The sequence below is a fragment of the Penaeus chinensis genome, chromosome 6, assembly GCF_019202785.1.
Source record: "Penaeus chinensis breed Huanghai No. 1 chromosome 6, ASM1920278v2, whole genome shotgun sequence".
Taxonomy (NCBI): domain Eukaryota; kingdom Metazoa; phylum Arthropoda; class Malacostraca; order Decapoda; family Penaeidae; genus Penaeus; species Penaeus chinensis.
The window spans coordinates 851,327-856,326 of NC_061824.1; the positions used below are offsets into that span (position 1 = coordinate 851,327).

Below are 5,000 nucleotides of genomic sequence, written 5' to 3' on the forward strand. Positions count from 1 at the left end.
CTCTCTCTCTCTCTCTCTCTCTCTCTCTCTCTCTCTCTCTCTCTCTCTCTCTCTCTTTCTCTCTTACTCTCTTACTCTCTTTCTCTCTCTCTCTCTTTCTCTCTCCCTCTCTCCCTCTCTCCCTCTCTCCCTCTCTCCCTCTCTCCCTCTCTCCCTCTCTCCATACGGAATGGAGCTCCCTGTTGCACTGCCGAAAAAATTAAGTAAGTACTTCATGATTAGTGTTTTGAATGTTTTAAAGATTGGCTTAGCCTCTTACCATATTCAGATCTGAGGGAAAGTCTGTGGAATTTGACGAAACACGACACAATTTACACAATAACAATACCTCCTCCCCTTATGTATGACCCAAAGTGACAATAGAATACATAGAACATGTAAATAAGGCACAGGTAAAGCATTCAAACATAGACTCATCATATAAACACTAAATTATGTATCTGTTGGTATGTCTGTACGAAGATAGTAAGAATGACATTAAGGTACCAAGAGGTGCCTATATAATACATGATCTTATTCATTGTGTAGGGAAAATAGAGGAGAGGAAAGGATGGAGCTTTTGGTGGAGGAAACTAGCCCAGGGAGCCGCACATTCAGTAGCAATCACTGCATACAAATGTTCTCAGAAAAAACAATATTGGAAAAAGGCCACCCAGTTTCTGACCACTTTTGTAACAGAATTATATGGTTGATGTTATTTGATAAACATATTTGATTGGCAAAGATAACAGGAAAATGCAAGTAAAGGCAGATTTTTCAAATGAAGACTGCCTAATGAATCTTTTGTATCACAATAAATTTCTGCTGCAGCTTAGGGGTTATGTATGAAGCACTTGAAAACTTTCTCACTCATATAATTATGTCCTGCTCATAATGCAACCCAACTGGTTGATGATTTGTTCTTAGTTCTTGCTGATTAGGTGCTTTGACTGGTTCTTCAAGTAAATAGAAACTAAATTTATCCTACAGCAGAAAATCTGTCTGTGAGGGTCAAAATAACTGAATGTTTTTGGGCTTTACACATTGAGGCTGACAAATAATCATCCAAATCTGTCATTATTATTGGCGTCATGTAGGCCTAGTCTGAGATGGCCTTTGCTGAAGCTTACTGGGGGTTCCAGAAGATGTAACTCTATGTAGATTCTTCTTATAAGTACTTTGAAAAAACTGTAAAAGATTCATATGAAAATGATAAAAAGTTCTGATGAATCTGGACATAATCTGAGTTACCCTTGTTCTCAGAGACAGAAACTACAAGTATGTATTTTGGAAATTTGTCTTTCCCAGTTTTTACTTGTTTTATTATTAGAAGCAAGAGAAGTTACTGGGATCAAATTAACATATCAATACTTTAGAAAAGGGACTATAAATGCTTATTCATATTGTTATTATTGTAAGTTTAGGCTTGCATTGTTATTGTTATTAATTGGTTATGATAATGTAATGATGAAGGTAAAGTGTACCCATCTGTGTACTCCAAACCAGGTTGACGATGTCTTCTCAGAAAGGACGTGGACCTCGTTTTCATCATCTGTCAGCCAGACTTGCATGCCCAGATAGCAGTAAAGGCCTTGGGAATTGGCAAGCATGTCCTGTGTGACCGGCCAGCTGGTCTCTGTCAGGTATGATGGAGTGGAGTATGTTTTGAAGAGTAGTTAGGAATGCTTTGATTGTAGAAAGGCCTGTGATGAGAGTCTTGTAAGTGGAGTGATTATTATTCATGTGTTAAATAATCTTTTTAGTATTTATGCCTAAAGAGTTTATTGATTTATCAATTTTTTTTATTAATCCTGAATTTACTCCATTAAGTTGTAGTTAGATATAACCTATATTTTATCTTCTGGTTTCCTTTTTTAATATAGTATTCATTCAATATCTTCTCTTTTCTATATGCTTTTATGACAGTTTAGAATATGTGAATTCACGGAATATAGTATTCCTATTGACTGAACAAATCTTATAACACCAAATAAAATTTGTATGCAATCTGTCCACAGCTTGAGGTGTTGAAGATGGTGCACGCGGCACAGTACTATCCCTCGCTGATCTCGGTGATCTCGCATGGCTTGCGCTTTCTCCCAGCCTTTGTGCACATGAAGCGACAGATCGAGGCAGGCTACGTTGGAACAGTGAACGTGTGTGATGTTAGAGTGCACTGTGGTAGCATGATTGGCAGCCAGTTTGACTGGATGTGCAGCCACCTGATGGGAGGGGGTATCCTGACCATGGTGGGCAGCCACATCATTGATGTGATCTCCTTCGTGACAAGCCAGCGTGCCACTCGTGTCCATGGCATGATGCGCACCTTCACCAAGAGCACAGAGAAGATCAATGGTATCCGTTGGATTGATAGTGATGACTTCTGTAGCTTCCAGATGATCCTGGATGAGGGGGCCTGTGTGACAGCCACACTAAACAGCCACATGGCAGGGGGCTTTGTACAGGAGGTTGTGGTATGTGGCAGCAGAGGCAGGCTGGCTGTGCGCGGGGCTAACCTCTATGGCCAGAGACACACCTCGGAGAAGGAAGAAGAGCTGCTGTATGAAGGAGCTGATGACGTGGCACATCTCACCAACAAGAACAACAGTGCCAGGATAAACTCTTTGCTGCCTCAGCCATACCTGCAGGGCCTGTTCGGCTGGCAGGTGCACTCAAGGAGGCCTTCGCCACAGGGGATGGGGAGCATGGTTGGCTCAAGGAACCCGTTTCGACCGCAGCCACCTTCGAGGATGGCCAGTATGTCCAGGCAGTCATCGATGCCATCAAGCTTTCTTCAGCCAGTCGGCAGTGGGAGCAGGTAACTGTAGCCAATGATGAGAGCGAACTGAACCCTTTAATGACCAGGCTTAATCTCCCTAACATTAATATGAGCTCTCTGGACGCACTGTCACAGGCTCCAACTAACCGAATCACTCCACAGCGTAAGGTCACTAGCTCTGAGTCACACCTTCCTTGGAGCTTTGCCACAAAACACTAAAAAGAAAACCAAAAAAAACAAAGCAAAAAAAAAGAAAAAAAGTCAAACTATATTTGCTTTTTATGGTGATTTGCTCTTGCCAATACAGTGGGTAGAAGTTGGTGTTTTTTCTTTTTCTTTTCTTTTCTATTGTTTTAATTTTTATTTTATGATTTATCCTCACAAGCAAAGCTGTATTGCATATGGTAATGCATTATGCTAGATGTACATATTTATGCATCTATCTGCTGCAAAATCCTCTTAGATGTAGCATATGTTGACAGGACAATTTCGTGTTAGTTCACCAGGAATTTTTATTCTGTTTGGTTTAAGTAAAGCAAGAGCTTTCATGCTTCTAATGTAACTCCTCTTTTGAGGAAGTTGCCTGAATCTTGTGCTATGTGATAGATGCCACACACAGCTTGCAGCAAAAGTTTTTTTGAACCACTTTCAGAAACATAAAAAAGCCACAGTAAGAATTTTGTTAGAGAGGAGGAACATGCTTTTTGCATACAGTACTTGTATGAATGACTTGTTACTTTTATTTCTAATCAATTAATGTTAGTAGAACTAAACAAAAAAAAAGATACAGTTTGCCAAACAGAGTAACATTAATCAACAATATTGTAATGCTATTAGGGGCAGCACATAATGTTTGCACATATGAAAAAGTTATATTAATTTTTGTATGTATTTAGATATAATTCTTGCATTTACTTTGACTGTGGCTGTTTTAGTTATGTTTTTCATTTCATTTCTTCATGAAAAATATTTGCTCCTCTGTTGCTAACACCTAATTCAATCACAGAACACAAATACAGTAATGCCTGCAAATAAACAACAACACAAAATGAAGTGAGACACAGCTGCATTTCATTGTGTTGCAGCTGTGTAGTTCCTCCTGCCTGTCAGTTAGGAAGTTATGATTCTCTCTCACACCTGCTTTGTCAACAAGCACCTGTATCTTTAGTTGATACCAAAGTATAGTATGTGATGTTCTTCAGTCTACCATGGGCTCTGTAACTGATGTTTATACTCTCAGCTTTAGTATTGTAAATAGCCAGAACTAAAGTGATGTCTGTTTCATCATTATTTTTATTCTGCTTCTCAAATGGTAGGATAACTTTATATCATGCAGTGCTGCAGTAGGGTCTTAAGATAGGTATAGCATGTATAATGCATGTGGTAATAAATATTTTGCTTAGGAAAGGCTGGAATTGGAACATAACCGCTATAAAGCACCTTGGATTCCTTTTTCTTTTAACAAAGATCCTTATTTTTTATAAATGCTTTCAAAATGTGTCGAGTAATTTTTCTTTCTTTTTTTTCTTTTCTTTTTTCTTTCCTTTCTTTTGTGTTTGCATTATACCTTATTGAAAAAGGTTGTGTCCTGTCATTCAGCAGGAATATACTCATTGGTGATGCTAGATTTGGTGCCAAACACACTTCAGCTCCCCTCTTCATTTTAGCCTGTGGCAGATTTTGTCTTTGCTGTCCATTCTACAATTAAATCTCGGTGTTGTATAGAACTTCCATAACATTTTCACTGTAACTTCAAGTATGAATAGTGTAACTTCAGCAATGTATTACTGACTCTGTCCATGTAGAGTAGGTTTTGCTTCTGTGTTCATCAGATGTTCCACATGTTCTATCAAACGTAATGGGCATTTGTTCTATGGGTTATTGTAATAGATTAAAGTTCTCTCCCTAATTTAAGATGTCTTTAAGTGGAGCAGTTGAGTTTGTACATATTTTTGCTTGTTACAGCTTCAGTAGTTGTACTAACAAACAAAAATTGCCAGGAATATACATGTAAAATCTTTGATGATGAAAAGAGAAAAAAGAAAATAATTAAACTATATTTTTTGACATGTGCATAAAAGCATAGGAATTCCATATAGATTAAGGTGAATGTTAATGTATGTTTGAAGAAAAATGTAATGTAGTATTTGCTTCTCACTTGTCTGTTGAGTTCAAAATATATCAATTTCTGATGTGCATTAAGAAAAACGATCTCTGTTGCTGGTGTAGATCTCTTACACTA

The 5,000-nt window shown here is 38.1% G+C and overlaps 1 protein-coding gene across 1 annotated transcript in view; it reads left to right on the plus strand.

Annotated features, from left to right (window-relative positions):
* The window catches only part of LOC125026391 (glucose-fructose oxidoreductase domain-containing protein 1-like), a 7,601-nt gene extending 2,809 nt beyond the window's left edge, over positions 1-4,792 (plus strand). The window contains 4 exon segments of the mRNA XM_047614812.1: positions 1,486-1,495; positions 1,498-1,622; positions 1,998-2,631; positions 2,634-4,792. Coding sequence (XP_047470768.1) covers positions 1,486-1,495; positions 1,498-1,622; positions 1,998-2,631; positions 2,634-2,977 — 1,113 coding nt within the window. The 3' untranslated portion in view covers positions 2,978-4,792.
* Positions 4,793-5,000: the final 208 nt, after the last annotated feature.